We start from the raw sequence: 16,717 nt of genomic DNA, 5'->3' as shown, positions 1-16,717 counted from the left end.
TAATTGGCCTCATGTATGTACACCATATGCATGCATGATGCCCTCAGAGTTCAGAAGATGGGATGATCTAAAAGTAGACTTTCAGATGATTATGAGCCATCTTCTATGAAGATGCGGGACACAGAATCCAGGTCCAAGGACAGCTGCTCCTAACCCCTGAGTCACCTCCCCAGACATTTCCCCTCCTGACACCCAAAGGGTTTCTGTGTGAAGTCTTGGCTGTCCAGGAACCCCCTCCGTAGCCCAGGCTAGCCTCAGAGATCCACCTCTTTCTGTCCTGAGTGCTGGGGAATTAAAGGCTTGTGCTAACACCACTGGGCTTTTGAAATTTAACCCTGGCTGTCCTGGATCCAATAGATTGTAGTTTTGAACTCACAGAGCTGTGCCTGCTTAGAGATGGGATTAAAGGTGTGTGGTCTTGCCCTGCTCTAAACACTATTTAAGCACAGAACAACAGACTAAATTCTAGAGTGCTCTGCTCCATCCAACTCACCAAGTTGGTAAATCAAACTCTCTAACCTCCCAATTCCTCCAACCTCAAACTCAACAAGGCCAGCTCCTCTCTACTTCTCTTCCCTGAGCTCTGGCTAGGCTCTAAGACCTGGTCCAGCCCAACACCACTGCTGGGCCCCATAGGAGGAGAGAAGTTGGTAAGGTCTTGCCCAGTTCCTGGGTCCTTACACATCTAAGCTCATTGGCCCTCCTGACAGGATGCAGGAAGCCTGGGTTCCAGGAGCCCTCACCATGATCTTCGGAACACTATTCGGATTGCAAGGAGTAAGCTCCAATGTGGTAAGCAGGACTCTGTGACTTTGGAGGACTCTTTGGGGGCAGAGGCTTGCCTTGGAGCTCTGTCTCAGCTTTATCTTGACAGGAATTCCCTTAACGGCAGGCATTGGTAACTTCATTCCTACTCTGTTTGGGGAAAGTGGAAGTAGGGTCCACAAGGAGGCCCTGGGTAACCTGGGCCCCTATTTTTGGCAGGACTGTGTTTTTAACTGGGATCTGGCTCCAAGCACAGCCCTGAATAGGGGCTCTGACACCCTGTTTAGCCTTTGCATGCCTCTGAGTCAGGCTGAGGATCCTGAGGTCTTGCTTGTCTGGATTAGGTATCTCTGCTTCCCTGACCCTGCATGACATTGTGGTGTAGTTTATTGGTTCACTCTGACTTATCTACTTGTGTACCAGGGAGGTGGAGGTTCTCTCACTTCTCTAATTAGTTTGAATTTGATCACACAGTCAACATGGCTACCTAGGCTGGGTGACCTCCTGCTGTGATCTCAGGGAGGCTGGATTGGAGCTCTCTTTCTCTTCAAACTCTTTAAGTGACTTGGGTTGGCAGGTTTTCCTGAGAAGTGGTCAGAAGAAGCCTTTTAAACCTACAATCTTTTGGTTTCTTTTGTTTTTTGAGACATGGTTCCTCTAGCTGAGGATATACTAGAACTCGTTAGTCCAGGATGGCCTCAACTCTGCCACTGCCTCTGGAGTACTGGGATCAAATTTACAATCTTGGTTGATAATATTCTGGGTGGTGGGCCTGTGGTAAGTGACTTCCCATGTCAGCTCCCCAGAACAGTGCTCATTGGCTGTTTGAAGCCCCTAATTCTCCATCCAAGGCCACGTATGAGTGAACCCAGGTTCAAGACTCTTCCCATCTGGGACCTCCCCATCCTTTTTGACCCTCTCTGCAGATCCAATTACAAGTGTTGTCAAAACACCAATCAGATCTGATAAATCCATGGTTACTAATATTCAGGCTCCCAACCATCCTGATCTGACCACATGGTTAAGGGGGGTCAGGGAATAATCTGGATCCAGATTATTAAACCTGTCATTTTTTTTTACACAGGCTGACACTATGTAGATTGTACTAACTGTGAATTCGCCATAGACCTGCATTGGTATCTCAGCATTGGAATTAAAAGGAGTTAGGTGCTGGGTCTACCATGCCTGCCTTAAGTGCTGTTTAAATGTAGTTAGCAGAGGAGCCCAGTGGTGTCAGCAGCACACACCTTTATTCCCTGCACTGGGGAGGCCGAGGCAGGTGGATCTGACTCCTAGGCCAGCTTGGTCTACAGAGCCTGTTCCAGGACAGCCAGGGGTGCACAGAGAAATCTTGACTTGAAAAAAATACAGTCCAAGACAAGACAGTGTTATTTGCACAAGTGGGGAGAGAAGAGAGAAGAGAGAGAGAGAGAGAGAGAGAGAGAGAGAGAGAGAGAGAGAGAGAGAGAGAAGAATGTAAGAATGGAGGAGGAGGGAGATGGGGAGGGAGAGAGGAGGGAGGGAGGGAGGGAGGGAGGGAGGGAGGGAGGGAGGGAGGGAGGGAGAGAGCAAGAGAAAGGAGCATGTGTATGAGTTCCTGGGCCCTTGTTTCTTCAGCTTTCTGTACCCATCCTTAACAAAGAACACAGGGACTGTGAGCATTGAGAGGAGATGACCCACCTGTGACTGTCACCTGTCCTTTCCTCTTCTCTTTTTTTTTTTGGTTCTTTTTTGTGGAGCTGGGGACCGAACCCAGGGCCTTGCGCTTCCTAGGCAAGCGCTCTACCACTGAGCTAAATCCCCAACCCCTCCTCTTCTCTTTAACAAGAGAAAGGCTATTGTAAGGATCATTAGAAAAGCCAAGCTGCCTTCCTAGTCTTCATTGGTTGGCACAGCGTCTACCTCTAGCTGCCCTAGAAACTGTGGAGTTCTCAGATTGGAGGCATGCACCACCACACATGGTGATGTTTTGAAGTGAAGTAGCCAGAGAGGGCAATGCCTGAATACCTGGAGTAAGAGAGTTCTAATTAAGAGCTTACACAGTACTGCTAATGACAGCATGGGATTCTGTATGGAGACACTGAGCGTCTCAAAATACTGAAGGATACAGGGCAAGGGTTTGCCATGGGGACCTGAGGATGGATAGGACATGAGTGTGTTTAGTGAACTCCCAGAGTGGTGTCGACTGATGACAGTGAGTCAAGGGTGTAGGTGCAACGTGGTGCTTAGGTTGCTTTCTGGGAGTCTCTGAATCTATGGAACCACTATGGGAAGCTTCATAGGACAATTTCCAAGAGGGAGCCAGGGTTAGGGTGACCATCTTTAATCCAGAAGATTGAGGCAAAGACAAGTAGATCTCTGAATTCCAGGCTAGCCAGGACAAGCCAGTAGACCCTTGCCTGTGTCAATACAACTTGTTAGGGGGCTCCCTTGGTAAGTCAAGATTTTAAGCCTAGCACTTGGGTAGGCAGAGGTAGGCTTCTGTTTTTGAACCTGGACATGGTAGTTGGAGGGAGGGCCTGTCTGAAACGATATACTATATCTAGCTTTAGTTCTTATTGAGACATAGTTTCTTGTTTCCTATATGGCCTCACCTTGCTTGTGCAGCCGTGGATAGTGCTGCCTTTTCTTGAGTTCTGTACTAAATAGCAAGTACTATTGCCATGCTGAACAAGCACTCTAATATCCCAGACCCAACTCCCAGTCTTTGACCTCTGACCTCTGTCTTTTTCCTCCCACAGACTGTGAATAACTGTGAAGACCTGTAAGTATGGGATGTTGTCGATGATGTCAGTAAAGGCAGGGGGGTTAGGTGTGTGCTCAGATTTGGCCCTGGATAAGGTGACAGACACCTAATTAAAATCACTATGCTGAAACCACAGCCCCTGTCACCTTACCCAACCATGGGATCTGCAGGTCTGTAACTCTTGTTAATTCCCAACCTTCCATAGGTGGGAGGGTGGAGACAAATGGTCAGTATCGCACTCCTGCCTCCCGTGTAAGATCCTCAGCAGACCAGTCTTATCGCACTCCTGCCTCCCGTGTAAGATCCTCAGCAGACCAGTCTGCCTGAGGAACAAGTGCACACTACTACCATGGAGAACTGTGAACCCAGGTCTCAGGTCCATACCCCAATCCCTCCCAGGGAACCCCAGAGGGATCTGTACCCCCACACACTAAGGGTGACTTGCACTTGTGGGCCTAGGTGTCTAGGGAAGCAGGGACCCTTTGCTTTGAGGCTGCGATGTCATCAGTATCTCCCCATGCTTTTTCGTCCTGACTAGACACTGCCCCAAAGGATTCAGATGCTGTGGGAATGAATGCTGTCACGAAAGCAAGATCTTGGATCCTGAAAATGACCCCCTCAAGTAAGCACAGATTCACCCCTCCAGGGCATCATTCACTGAGGGCTGGGTTCACCAGAGACAGGGTGAGGTTGAGGGAGGGAGGAGGTTGAGCAAGGGAGCATGGCCTCGGCAATTATGACAATACCATGCCCACCTCCCTAGGATCGTGGTCATCACCTTATTGGTCATCATCGTCCTCCTGTGCATCTGTGGCCTTGTGATGTCCAAGTGCAAACGACTACACCATGACCTCAGAGCAGCTGATCATCAGACTCCTCCAGATGCACCCCCCATCGCGCCCCTAGAGAGCATTTGGGTCACCTCCTTCGATCCCCTACCAACCTACAGTCAGGTGGGTCTTTCTGTCCCCATACCTAATGTGTTTCATAGCCGGCTGTCCAACCTGCTGAAATAATGCTTTGCAGGCTGAGGGACTATGGACTGGGAAGGGCTCTGCCAACCACATTTGTCCTTTTTTAAAGCAGACTCCAAATAAAGCAAATGTGCCTCTTCTCCTGCAGGTTGTCCTGAACTCAACACCCACAGAACCACCTCCTCCCTACAGTCTCAGGCCTGAGCGCCCTACAGGCCACAGGAGAGGGACTCGATATGCTACCATTTGAGCTACGTCACACACAAACCTCTTTCTTGGAGGAAGCCAAAGACCATGGAATGACTGCCTATCCCATCCTGTCATTTGTCCTTTGAATTAATTTATTGATTTTGTATACTACTGTCCCCTCCCCTTTTTTCATGGTAACTATCCTGAATCTGTAATCTCTGTCCCAAAATAAAAGCTGTTCAATTTTTTTCTTTTTTTTTCTTTATTAACTTGAGTATTTCTTATATACATTTCGAGTGTTATTCCCTTTCCCAGGGCTTCCCCTTCCACTGGTGCTCTTACTAGGATATTCATTGCTACCTATGAGGTCAGAGTCCAGGGTCAGTCCATTTATAGTCTTTATGTAGTGGCTTAGTCCCTGGAAGCTCTGGTTGCTTGGCATTGTTGTACATATGGGGTCTCGAGCCCCTTCAAGCTCTTCCAGTTCTTTCTCTGATTCCTTCAATGGGGGTCCTATTCTCAGTTCAGTGGTTTGCTGCTGGCATTCGCCTCTGTATTTGCTGTATTCTGGCTGTGTCTCTAAGGAGCGATCTATATCCGGCTCCTGTCAGTCTGTACTTGTTTGCTTCATCCATCTTGTCTAATTGGGTGGCTGTATATGTATGGGCCACATGTGGGGCAGGCTCTGAATGGGTGTTCCTTCAGTCTCTGTTTTAATCTTTGCCTCTCCCTTCCCTGCCAAGGGTATTCTTTTTCCTCATTTAAAGAAGGAGTGAAGCATTCACATTTTGATCATCCGTCTTGAGTTTCGTTTGTTCTAGGGATCTAGGGTAATTCAAGCACTTGGGCTAATAGCCACTTATCAATGAGTGCATACCATGTATGTCTTTCTGTGATTGGGTTAGCTCACTCAGGATGATATTTTCCAGTTCCAACCATTTGCCTACGAATTTCATAAAGTCGTTTTTGATAGCTGAGTAATATTCCATTGTGTAGATGTACCATATTTTCTGTATCCATTCCTCTGTTGAAGGGCATCTGGGTTCTTTCCAGTTTCTGGCTAATATAAATAAGGCTGCGATGAACATAGTGGAGCACGTGTCTCTTTTATATGTTGAGGCATCCTTTGGGTATATGCCCAAGAGAGGTATAGCTGGATCCTCAGGCAGTTCAATGTCCAATTTTCTGAGGAACCTCCAGACTGATTTCCAGAATGGTTTTACCAGTCTGCAATCCCACCAACAATGGAGGAGTGTTCCTCTTTCTCCGCATCCTCGCCAGCATCTGCTGTCACTTGAGTTTTTGATCTTAGCCATTCTCACTGGTGTGAGGTGAAATCTCAGGGTTGTTTTGATTTGCATTTCCCTTATGACTAAAGATGTTGAACATTTCTTTAGGTGTTTCTCAGCCATTCCGCATTCCTCAGCTGTGAATTCTTTGTTTAGCTCTGAACCCCATTTTTAATAGGGTTATTTGTTTCCCTGCGGTCTAACTTCTTGAGTTCTTTGTATATTTTGGATATAAGGCCTCTATCTGTTGTAGGATTGGTAAAGATCTTTTCCCAATCTGTTGGTAGCCGTTTTGTCCTAACCACAGTGTCCTTTGCCTTACAGAAGCTTTGCAGTTTTATGAGATCCCATTTCTCGATTCTTGATCTTAGAGCGTAAGCCATTGGTGTTTTGTTCAGGAAATTTTTTCCAGTGCCCATGTGTTCCAGATGCTTCCCTAGTTTTTCTTCTATTAGTTTGAGTGTGTCTGGTTTGATGTGGAGGTCCTTGATCCACTTGGACTTAAGCTTTGTACAGGGTGATAAGCATGGATCGATCTGCATTCTTCTACATGTTGCCCTCCAGTTGAACCAGCACCATTTGCTGAAAATGCTATCTTTTTTCCATTGGATGGTTTTGGCTCCTTTGTCAAAAATCAAGTGCCCATAGGTGTGTGGGTTCATTTCTGGGTCTTCAATTCTGTTCCATTGGTCTATCTGTCTGTCTCTGTACCAATACCATGCAGTTTTTATCACTATTGCTCTGTAATACTGCTTGAGTTCAGGGATAGTGATTCCCCCTGAAGTCCTTTTATTGTTGAGGATAGCTTTAGCTATCCTGGGTTTTTTGTTATTCCAGATGAATTTGCAAATTGTTCTGTCTAACTCTTTGAAGAATTGGATTGGTATTTTGATGGGGATTGCATTGAATCTGTAGATTGCTTTTGGTAAAATGGCCATTTTTACTATATTAATCCTGCCAATCCATGAGCATGGGAGATCTTTCCATCTTCTGAGGTCTTCTTCAATTTCTTTCCTCAGTGTCTTGAAGTTCTTATTGTACAGATCTTTTACTTGCTTGGTTAAAGTCACACCGAGGTACTTTATATTATTCGGGTCTATTATGAAGGGTGTCGTTTCCCTAATTTCTTTCTCGGCTTGTTTCTCTTTTGTATAGAGGAAGGAAACTGATTTATTTGAGTTAATTTTATACCCAGCCACTTTGCTGAAGTTGTTTATCAGCTTTAGTAGTTCTCTGGTGGAACTTTTGGGATCACTTAAATATACTATCATATCATCTGCAAATAGTGATATTTTGACCTCTTCTTTTCCAATCTGTATCCCCTTGATCTCCTTTTGTTGTCTGATTGCTCTGGCTAGAACTTCAAGAACTATATTGAATAAGTAGGGAGAGAGTGGGCAGCCTTGTCTAGTCCCTGATTTTAGTGGGATTGCTTCAAGTTTCTCTCCATTTAGTTTAATGTTAGCAACTGGTTTGCTGTATATGGCTTTTACTATGTTTAGGTATGGGCCTTGAATTCCTATTCTTTCCAGGACTTTTATCATGAAGGGGTGTTGAATTTTGTCAAATGCTTTCTCAGCATCTAATGAAATGATCATGTGGTTCTGTTCTTTCAGTTTGTTTATATAATGGATCACGTTGATGGTTTTCCGTATATTAAACCATCCCTGTATGCCTGGGATGAAGCCTACTTGATCATGGTGGATGATTGTTTTGATGTGCTCTTGAATTCGGTTTGCCAGAATTTTATTGAGTATTTTTGCGTCGATATTCATAAGGGAAATTGGTCTGAAGTTCTCTTTCTTTGTTGTGTCTTTGTGTGGTTTAGGTATAAGAGTAATTGTGGCTTTGTAGAAGGTATTCGGTAGTGATCCATCTGTTTCAATTTTGTGGAATAGTTTGGATAATATTGGTATGAGGTCTTCTATGAAGGTTTGATAGAATTCTGCACTAAACCCGTCTGGACCTGGGCTCTTTTTGGTTGGGAGACCTTTAATGACTGCTTCTATTTCCTTAGGAGTTATGGGGTTGTTTAACTGGTTTATCTGTTCCTGATTTAACTTCGATACCTGGTATCTTTCTAGGAAATTGTCCATTTCCTGAAGATTTTCAAGTTTTGTTGAATATAGGTTTTTATAGTAAGATCTGATGATTTTTTGAATTTCCTCTGAATCTGTAGTTATGTCTCCCTTTTCATTTCTGATTTTGTTAATTTGGACACACTCTCTGTGTCCTCTCGTTAGTCTGGCTAAGGGTTTATCTATCTTGTTGATTTTCTCAAAGAACCAACTTTTGGTTCTGTTGATTCTTTCTATGGTCCTTTTTGTTTCTACTTGGTTGATTTCAGCTCTGAGTTTGATTATTTCCTGCCTTCTACTCCTCCTGGGTGTATTTGCTTCTTTTTGTTCTAGAGCTTTTAGGTGTGCTGTCAAGCTGCTGACATATGCTCTTTCCTGTTTCTTTCTGCAGGCACTCAGTGCTATGAGTTTTCCTCTTAGCACAGCTTTCATTGTGTCCCATAAGTTTGGGTATGTTGTACCTTCATTTTCATTAAATTCTAAAAAGTTTTTAATTTCTGTCTTTATTTCTTCCTTGACCAGGTAATCATTGAGTAGAGCATTGTTCAATTTCCACGTATATGTGGGCATTCTTCCCTTATTGTTATTGAAGACCAGTTTTAGGCCGTGGTGGTCCGATAGCACGCATGGGATTATTTCTATCTTTCTGTACCTGTTGAGGCCCGTTTTTTGACCAATTATATGGTCAATTTTGGAGAAAGTACCATGAGGAGCTGAGAAGAAGTATATCCTTTTGCTTTAGGATAGAATGTTCTATAAATATCCATTAAGTCCATTTGGCTCATGACTTCTCTTAGTCTGTCTACATCTCTGTTTAATTTCTGTTTCCATGATCTGTCCATTGATGAGAGTGGGGTGTTAAAATCTCCCACTATTATTGTGTGAGGTGCAATGTGTGTTTTGAGCTTTAGTAAGGTTTCTTTTATGTATGTAGGTGCCCTTGTATTTGGGGCATAGATATTTAGGATTGAGAGTTCATCTTGGTGGATTTTTCCTTTGATGAATATGAAGTGTCCTTCCTTATCTTTTTTGATGACTTTTAGTTGAAAATTGATTTTATTTGATATTAGAATGGCTACTCCAGCTTGCTTCTTCTGACCATTTGCTTGGGAAGTTGTTTTCCAGCCTTTCACCCCTAGGTAGTGTCTGTCTTTGTCTCTGAGGTGTGTTTCCTGTAGGCAGCAGAATGCAGGGTCCTCGTTGCGTATCCAGTTTGTTAATCTATTTCTTTTTATTGGGGAGTTGAGGCCATTGATGTTGCGAGATATTAAGGAATAGTGATTATTGCTTCCCGTTATATTCATATTTGGATGTGAGGTTATGTTTGTGTGCTTTCATTCTCTTTGTTTTGTTGCCAAGACGATTAGTTTCTTGCTTCTTCTAGGGTATAGCTTGCCTCCTTATGTTGGGCTTTACCCTTTATTATCCTTTGTAGTGCTGGATTTGTAGAAAGATATTGTGTAAATTTGGTTTTGTCATGGAATATCTTGGTTTCTCCATCTATGTTAATTGAGAGTTTTGCAGGATACGGTAGCCTGGGCTGGCATTTGTGTTCTCTTAGGGTCTGTATGACATCAGTCCAGGATCTTCTGGCCTTCATAGTTTCTGGCGAAAAGTCTGGTGTGATTCTGATAGGTCTGCCTTTATATGTTACTTGACCTTTTTCCCTTACTGCTTTTAATATTCTTTCTTTATTTTGTGCATTTGGTGTTTTGACAATTATGTGACGGGAGGTGTTTCTTCTTCTGGTCCAATCTATTTGGAGTTCTGTAGACTTCTTGTATGTCTATGGGTATCTCTTTTTTTAGGTTAGGGAAGTTTTCTTCTATGATTTTGTTGAAGATATTTACTGGTCCTTTGAGCTGGGAGTCTTCACTCTCTTCTATACCTATTATCCTTAGGTTTGATCTTCTCATTGAGTCCTGGATTTCCTGTATGTTTTGGACCAGTAGCTTTTTCTGCTTTACATTATCTTTGACAGTTGAGTCAATGATTTCTATGGAATCTTCTGCTCCTGAGATTCTCTCTTCCATCTCTTGTATTCTGTTGGTGAAGCTTGTATCTACAGCTCCTTGTCTCTTCTTTTGGTTTTCTATATCCAGGGTTGTTTCCATGTGTTCTTTCTTGATTGCTTCTATTTCCATTTTTAATTCCTTCAACTGTTTGATTGTGTTTTCCTGGAATTCTTTCAGGGATTTTTGTGTCTCCTCTCTATGGGCTTCTACTTGTTTATTTATGTTTTCCTGGAATTCTTTCAGGTATTTTTGCGATTCCTTTCTGTAGGCTTCTACTTGTTTATTAATGTTTTCCTGTGTTTCTCTAAGGGAGTTCTTCACGTCTTTCTTGAAGTCCTCCAGCATCATGATCAAATATGATTTTGAAACTAGATCTTGCTTTTCTGGTGTGTTTGGATATTCCATGTTTGTTTTGGTGGGAGAATTGGGGTCCGATGATGCCATGTAGTCTTGGTTTCTGTTGCTTGGGTTCCTGCGCTTGCCTCTCGCCATCAGATTATCTCTAGTGTTACTTTGTTCTGGTATTTCTGACAGTGGCTAGACTGCCCTATAAGCCTGTGTGTCAGGAGTGCTGTAGACCTGTTTTCCTCTCTTTCAGTCAGTTATGGGGACAGAGTGTTCTGCTTTCGGGCGTGTAGTTTTTCCTCTCTACAGGTCTTCAGCTGTTCCTGTGGGCCTGTGTCTAGAGTTCACCAGGCAGGTCACTTGCAGCAGAAAAGTTGGTCTTACCTGTGGTCCTGAGGCTCAAGTTCGCACGCGGGGTGCTGCCCTCGGGCTCTCTGTGGCGGCAGCAACCAGGAAGATCTGAGCCGCCCTTTCCGGGAGCTTCAGTGCATCAGGGTTCCAGATGGCCTTTGGTGTTTTCCTCTGGCGTCTGAGATGTGTGTGCAGAGAGCAGTCTCTTCTGGTTTCCCAGGCTTGTCTGCCTCTCTGAAGGTTTAGCTCTCCCTCCCACGGGATTTGGGTGCAGAGAACAGTTTATCCGGTCTGTTTCCTTCAGGTTCCGGTGGTGTCTCTGGCAGGGGTCCTGCCGCTCCTGTGCCCTCTCCCACGGGAGCCCAGAGGCCTTATACAGTTTCCTCTTGGGCCAGGGATGTGGGCAGGGGTGGGCAGTGTTGGTGGTCTCTTCCGCTCTGCAGCCTCAGGAGTGCCCACCTGATCAGGCGGTTGGGTCTCTCTCTCACGGGGTCTGGGAGCAGAGAGCTGCTGCGGGCCGGGATCCGCGGGTGTGAGACTTCCGGTAAACACAGGAGGTGCCCGGTCCTAGAGGAATTCTGCCTCTGTGTGTCCCGGGCTCACCAGGCAGCTTCCTTGCAGCAGAAAAGTTGGTCTTACCTGTGGTCCCGAGGCTCAAGTTCGCTCGTGGGGTGCTGCCCACAGGCTCTCTGCAGCGGCAGCAACCAGGAAGATATGCGCCGCCCCTTCCGGGAGCTTCAGTGCACCAGGGTTCCAGATGGCCTTTGGTGTTTTCCTCTGGCGTCCGAGATGTGTGTGCAGAGAGCAATCTCTTCTAGTTTCCCAGGCTTATCTGCCTCTCTGAAGGTTTAGCTCTCCCTCCGACGGGATTTGGGTGCAGAGAACTATTTATCCGGTCTGTTTCCTTCAGGTTCCGGCGGTGTCTCCAAAAGCTGTTCAATTTTAATAATTGGCGGAATCTGTAGTGGATATAAAGAAGTCATTGGTCGTGGTCTTCCCATCTAGACTGGACAGCTCACTCTGCCATTCTAGAGCAGCGAGGCTGTGCCTGGAAGACAGTGAAGACTGAGCTGGTCAGACTCTCTGAGACTTCTTCATCCATACCTGTGCTGAGAGGATCTCACTGCACCTCTATAGCAATGCAAAAACCACAGGTGCCCAGGTTCTGTCTGGCTGCTGAGTGCTGATGGGGACCAGTTCAGAGGCTAAGGGGACACTTCAGCTTCTTCCAATGGTGACTGACTGCCCTGAGCACCTGCTAGGAGGATGGAGAATCCAGGATGTGAAGGAAAGCTTAGACCTTGTGTTTCCTGGGATCTTGGGGGCTCAAAAGAAATGAACTGGAAAGACAATACAATTCTACTCTATTCCTCTGACATGATTTCCTAGCAGACCAGAACTGGATTAATCATGGGACTATTAGGGAGTAACAATTCAGAAAACAGCCTTCTAGAGAAGGTAAAGTTGGGAGAAAGCCTGGAGAAGCATGAATAGAAATGTGTGGAGTGAGGTCTAGGGAACACTTCTTTTCACCTCCTTTCCTAGAACACCTTGGATGTAGTGGGGGGCTGACCCCACCTTGTACCTTCTGTTGAGAGGGGGTTCCAGGCACTAATGCTACAGCCCACCCAAGGTGAACTCCTAAAGAGAAGAAGGGTTTGTCCAGAGGCTGAGGTACTGAGGCCATCTTGGAGCTTGGAGTGTGCACAGGCTGTGGAAGGGAATGGAGACAGTTCCTGTTGGAGGTGCCTGGACACCTACTGAGGTCTTTACTGTGGTTCCTGCAGGGGGCTGAAGGCCAATGTTTCTCTGCAGACAGACAGCACTAGGGAAACTCACTGCTTAGGTGTGCAGGCAGGGCAGGGGGCTGTCCTGGACTCACTCTGTAGAACAGGCTGGCTTCAAGTGCGGGATCCTCTGGCTGCCACAGAAGATGGCAAGACAGGGAATCCAGGGACATTCAGGCTCCTAGCGAGAGCAGTAGATGCTGACAAAATGTTACTGTGCAGGGAAAAGAAGTCGTGGTGGAGGGAGTGTGGGTAGACAGGTTTGTTTTGATGTGGGAGTCTTTCTAAAGGAGGAGGGAAACCTCAGCCTCCTTCCCCCCACCATATTGAAGATGGTCTAGGGCTTTCCAATCAGTGCTTGGCCTGAGAGAGTGGCTCTCCTGAAGTTCATTGGCTGGAATATCGTGTTTAAAATGTGCATTCGTCGGTGTGGGAAGGTCACAGATCCCCCTGGTGTTTCTGATGGTTATGACCTGCCATGCGGGTTTTGGGAATTGAACTTAAGTACTGACAAGTAGCAGGCAGTAATAATCACTGAGCCTTCTCTCCAGGTGTCTGACAGAGTCTTTTCCCACTCAGTTTCTGAGGGTTTCGAGAAGTGGGTGAGGGTTTAGAGAAGTCATGGTGTCACAGGTGAGCCTACACTGTAGTGTTCTAAGCTCTGGTTGATCCACTCACCTGCCACTGCTGTTGTTGGCGATCATCTCATATTACTGGCATCTCCACTATGCTGGGGCCCTCACAATGAAGTAGGCATCATCCATATCCTCTCATAGGCTCTCTTCATGGTGCCAAGCCTCAGTTCCTTTTCATGACCTCTTCTGTCCTGGGCCATCAACTACAACTGAAGCTGCACCTTCATCAGTGGCCTCCCATGCTCCCTCACAATTCCAAGCCTCAGGTGTTCTTCATCACTGCTTTGTGCCTTCAAAACCAGTACCACCTGGGTGACTCTCACACATTAGCAAGTACAGCTGCAGCATGTGGTACAACCTTGGCTATCCCTGAACACAGCAACTTTGAGCTCACTGGAAATACTTCCCCTCACCTCAGCGACAATGGTCTCTTCTTAATCACAGCTCATTGCTCAGCTCCAGTTAAACAACATCAGTCGTCCCTGTCATCCATTCTGTTTCTATCTGTGAAGCCAGAGCCGCATGGAAGAACCAGCTGAGTTCTGCTGAGCGCCATCAAGACCGTGACCCGCTCCCCCATTCCATTCCCAGCGTTCTGTTTCCCATGTCCCACTCTGCCTAAGCTTTGATTTCCTGGACCTTGCTCTGCAGGCTGTCCTGGAACTAATAGATCTGCAGGGCTCAGTCTCCTGTATCACTTGTATTAAAGGTGTGTGTTATTATCCCTGGGATTTTAAGCCTTTCTTCACCTAGAGCCTGCTTTGTCCCAGGATGGTATTGAACTCATGTCCTGGGCCTTTATTCCTAGGATAAAAGGTGTGTACCACCATGCCTGCATCTACATTTTTCTGGGTAGGATCTTACCTGAAGGTAAACACACAATTAAATTCAATTATCTTTATCATAGAATTCAGCTCCATAGCACTTCCTGGTGCTCCTTTAGTACTCGAAGTATACATATTTTTTTTTTATTTTTCCTTTTTCAAATTGCTAAGCTCATTGAAAAGTCTGTTCAGGAGAAATAACCAAAGAACAAAGACTTTGCAGAGACTTCCCATGTCAAAGAAATTTATCTGAGTCTCTTCCTCTGAGCCTGAGATAGACTCCTCAGTCAAGGGCCAAAAGTAGCCTCATTCTTCTAAACCAAAACAGTACATAAACAGTATCTAAGACACATGTTGAAATACTTCACTGGAACCTCATGGCCCAAGTCTCAACAAGTCACATCAGTGTCAGTACAAACTTCTTCCATATTCCTACTAGGATGGCCCAATGATCCCCAATGAAAACATTCCAGTGTTTGGATATTTAAAGCTCTAAAATCCATATTCATCCAAACAAAGGCATGTTCAGACATATGACAGCAATACCCCAGAGACAGAGAACAGAGACAGAGACAGGGATGGAGAGATAGGAAGAGAGAGAACATAAGAGGGAGAGGGAGAAGCCTGGAGAGATGACTCAGTGGTTAAGAGCACTCAGTGCCCTTCCAGAGGTCCTGAGTTCAAATCGTGGCAACCAGGTGGTTGCTTACAACTATGTGAAATGGGATCTGATGCCCTCTTCTGGTGTGACTGAAGACAGTTAATAGCGTAGTTATACATAAAAAATAAATAAATCTTTAAAACAAAAAGATGAAGAGGGAGAGAGCTAGTGAGGGTGTGCATAAATGAAAAATTGTAATTATATATTTCATTTTTTTTTGGTTCTTTTTTTGTCGGTGCTGGGGATCGAACCCAGGGCCTTGCGCTTCTAGGCAAGTGCTCTACCATTGAGCTAAATCCCCAACCCCTATATATTTCTTATTATTCTTTTACTTTTTCAATTCAGTGTTTATGTGTGTAGCACTCTTTGTCCTGGAACTCACTCTCTAGGTCAGGCGGGCCTCCAACTGAAGATACACACCCCGTAGGTGTCCAGAGGATGGGGATTAAACACATATGCCACATCTATCCCATATAAAATACCCTTTAAATGAAAATTTTAAATTCAATCCAAGTGTTGGTGAAACACAGCTTTAGTCCCAGAATGTGGGAGGCCAAAGAAGGCAGATCTTTGAGCTCAATGCTAGCCTGGTCTCAAGAGGGAGTTGGAGGATAACCAAGGTTACTCAGAGAAACCCTGTCTCAAGAAATCAAAATCAATACATAAAACAGGAGAGATCCCCTCAACACTGAATGGTGATGTCCTTGCCCAGAGACAGGGAGGTATATGATGGGAAGGAGGCAGAGACTGGGGAAAGGCAAGTCAGTGCAGGAGAAGGATAATGGGGTATGTGTCACATAAAAGGTGCCATTCCTTTGTGCTTTGACCAAGAGAAGAGGAAAAGACCCTGAGTTGGGGACGAAACACTTTGGCACAGCGTTCCCCACAGCACTAGGTTATTAGTGTTCCCTCCATTTTGTAATTTGTGAGAGATGTTGGTATCTTTCCTTTCTGTCTGAAGAAAAAATCGTGGCTAAGCACTTTGTCCATTGTGCCCAAAAAGTAGGTGTCCCTCACGGCGATGAGCAGGCCAGGTGGGATTCATGTTCAGAATCATGGAGTGAGAATATGGCCTCCAGGTAACAGCATAGGCCAGCGACTAGGTGGGCACAGGCATTTAGGTCATGACTTGAGAGGCTCTGAGACCTTACGAGAAAGCAGCAGACTGGTGGATGTAGGATGACTGACAAGAGTGGAAGACGGACATGTGTGTGGCCTCTGGGCTAGAGGAAGAGAAATAAGGACTCAGTGACTGAGTTGCTGTCTGGTCTGCTGACACAGGAAGGTGACCCTTGGAGGCTCTGCTGTGAATGCCATGTGCATCTCACATGCCCTGTTCCCTGTCCTCTGGAACTTGGCTGTGGGATACAGGTAACTTCTAGGAAACCTCCCCTTATTTCTGGTCCCTTTATTACCTGTCATACTAAGAGATTCTCCAAGCCTCAACTTCTCTCCCAGTCTTTGTTTTCCAGCTTTACTGTCCTAATGGGTGCCACTTCCAAAGGCATCTATTTGGGCCCCTCTGTTGTCCTGCTGTTTCCATCACCAACTGTGTCTCAGGGACCCTGCAGCTCCCTCATTCTCCTGCAAGGAAATGTCCTGAGGTCTCTCTCCCACTATCTGCCTCTGATTCTCATTATCCCTTGTTTCCTTTAATGCTCAAAATCAGAACCTTCCAGAGTCAGGCCAAGTGCAATTGGGATCTGTTCCCAGAGAATCCCGTCTCTATTTTAAATCTCTGGAGACTGAGGCTGGGGATTCAAAAGGTGGGAGGTGGGTGTGCCTCTTGATGGAACCCCCTTGGGACAGTCCTGATATTTCCCTACAACATTCACACTTCTGCCCTTTTGAGAGAAATTGTTGCTAAGTTGGATTTCTGGCCCTCCGTCCTCTGCCCAGGACCCACTGTGTCTGTCTGTGTCCTGAGAGAACTTCTGTGGTCCTTCATTCCCTGCTGCCTGCCACCATGCCAGACCGGGAGCCCCCTCTGGAATTAGGTCTCATGAAAGAGGAGAAGGCCAGACACCCTGAGTACTTGAGAAGAGGGTTGGGCTGGAG

The 16,717-nt window shown here is 45.7% G+C and overlaps 1 protein-coding gene across 1 annotated transcript; it reads left to right on the top strand.

Annotated features, from left to right (window-relative positions):
• The first annotated feature begins 711 nt into the window (after window positions 1–711).
• LOC148003058 (transmembrane protein 92-like) lies at window positions 712–4,527 on the top strand. The gene is made up of 4 exons (XM_087575156.1): window positions 712–792; window positions 3,507–3,529; window positions 4,050–4,133; window positions 4,275–4,527. The coding sequence occupies exons 1-4, from the start codon at window positions 712–714 to the stop codon at window positions 4,525–4,527; spliced, it is 441 nt and encodes a 146-aa protein (XP_087431282.1).
• Window positions 4,528–16,717: the final 12,190 nt, after the last annotated feature.

This window comes from Rattus norvegicus, chromosome 10, assembly GCF_021556685.1.
Source record: "Rattus norvegicus strain SHRSP/BbbUtx chromosome 10, alternate assembly SHRSP_T2T, whole genome shotgun sequence".
Taxonomy (NCBI): domain Eukaryota; kingdom Metazoa; phylum Chordata; class Mammalia; order Rodentia; family Muridae; genus Rattus; species Rattus norvegicus.
This window is presented reverse-complemented; position numbering and strand designations above follow the sequence as displayed.

Excerpts from the sequence above, each read along its gene's own strand:
- LOC148003058 (XM_087575156.1), top strand. The coding sequence starts at position 712 with ATGCAGGAAGCCTGGGTTCCAGGAGCCCTCACCATGATCTTCGGAACA. Across the intron at positions 3,530-4,049 it reads GTGAATAACTGTGAAGACCT|ACACTGCCCCAAAGGATTCA; the intron begins GTAAGTATGGGA and ends CGTCCTGACTAG. Across the intron at positions 4,134-4,274 it reads CCTGAAAATGACCCCCTCAA|GATCGTGGTCATCACCTTAT; the intron begins GTAAGCACAGAT and ends CCACCTCCCTAG.